This window comes from Cryptosporidium hominis (assembly GCF_000006425.1).
Source record: "Cryptosporidium hominis TU502 chromosome 1 CHRO011117, whole genome shotgun sequence".
In the NCBI taxonomy this organism is placed as follows: domain Eukaryota; phylum Apicomplexa; class Conoidasida; order Eucoccidiorida; family Cryptosporidiidae; genus Cryptosporidium; species Cryptosporidium hominis.
In genome coordinates, this window is record NW_666125.1 from 1 (window position 1) to 653 (window position 653).

General features: G+C 21.2%; 1 protein-coding gene across 1 annotated transcript; it reads left to right on the forward strand.

Annotated features, from left to right (window-relative positions):
• Window positions 1–308: 308 nt before the first annotated feature.
• Window positions 309–653, forward strand: Chro.10401 (hypothetical protein; the record flags this gene model as incomplete). The annotated part of the gene is made up of 1 exon (XM_659732.1): window positions 309–653. A coding segment is annotated over one exon (345 nt), but the record flags the coding sequence as incomplete, so codon positions are not given.

Below are 653 nucleotides of genomic sequence, written 5' to 3' on the forward strand. Positions count from 1 at the left end.
TTAATATCATTTTTTAATATCAAATCATTAAAGAAACCACTTCAAATCTAAATATAATATATATTTAAATATAAATTCTTAATATTGTTGGGAAATTATTAAAGATTAGAAGTTATTTATTAGAATTAATCAAAGTAAAGAAAACTATAGAAAAGAATAAATTAGAATTAGAATCAAAATCAGAAATATTATATATATATATATATATATATATATATATACATATATAAAAATATATCACAACCAACATTCGTTTTTTCTTTTCCTTATCGAAAATAATAGATTGTCATCAATAATTAAAAAGAAAAATGGAGATTATTAATAGAACTCTTGATTCTATATTTGTTAAATGTCATGATATTCAAGTTGAAAACATTAAATATGGAGAATTGGTAGTATTAATCGAATCTGATGATGATTATTCTGGATATTCCGATGCTGATATTAATGAAAATTATGGAGAATTTGATGGAGAAAATGAAGACAATGGAGAAATTGCTGATGAATCATCTGTTGAAGATGTTTTAGAAATTGTTAGNCAAGCAAAAAAAAAAAAAAAAGAACCAACCATTTATGAAATTGAATTTGGAAATGTTTCAAACACTTCAGGAAAATGTAACTTTGATGATTTAATAAAATTCTTACATAGATTG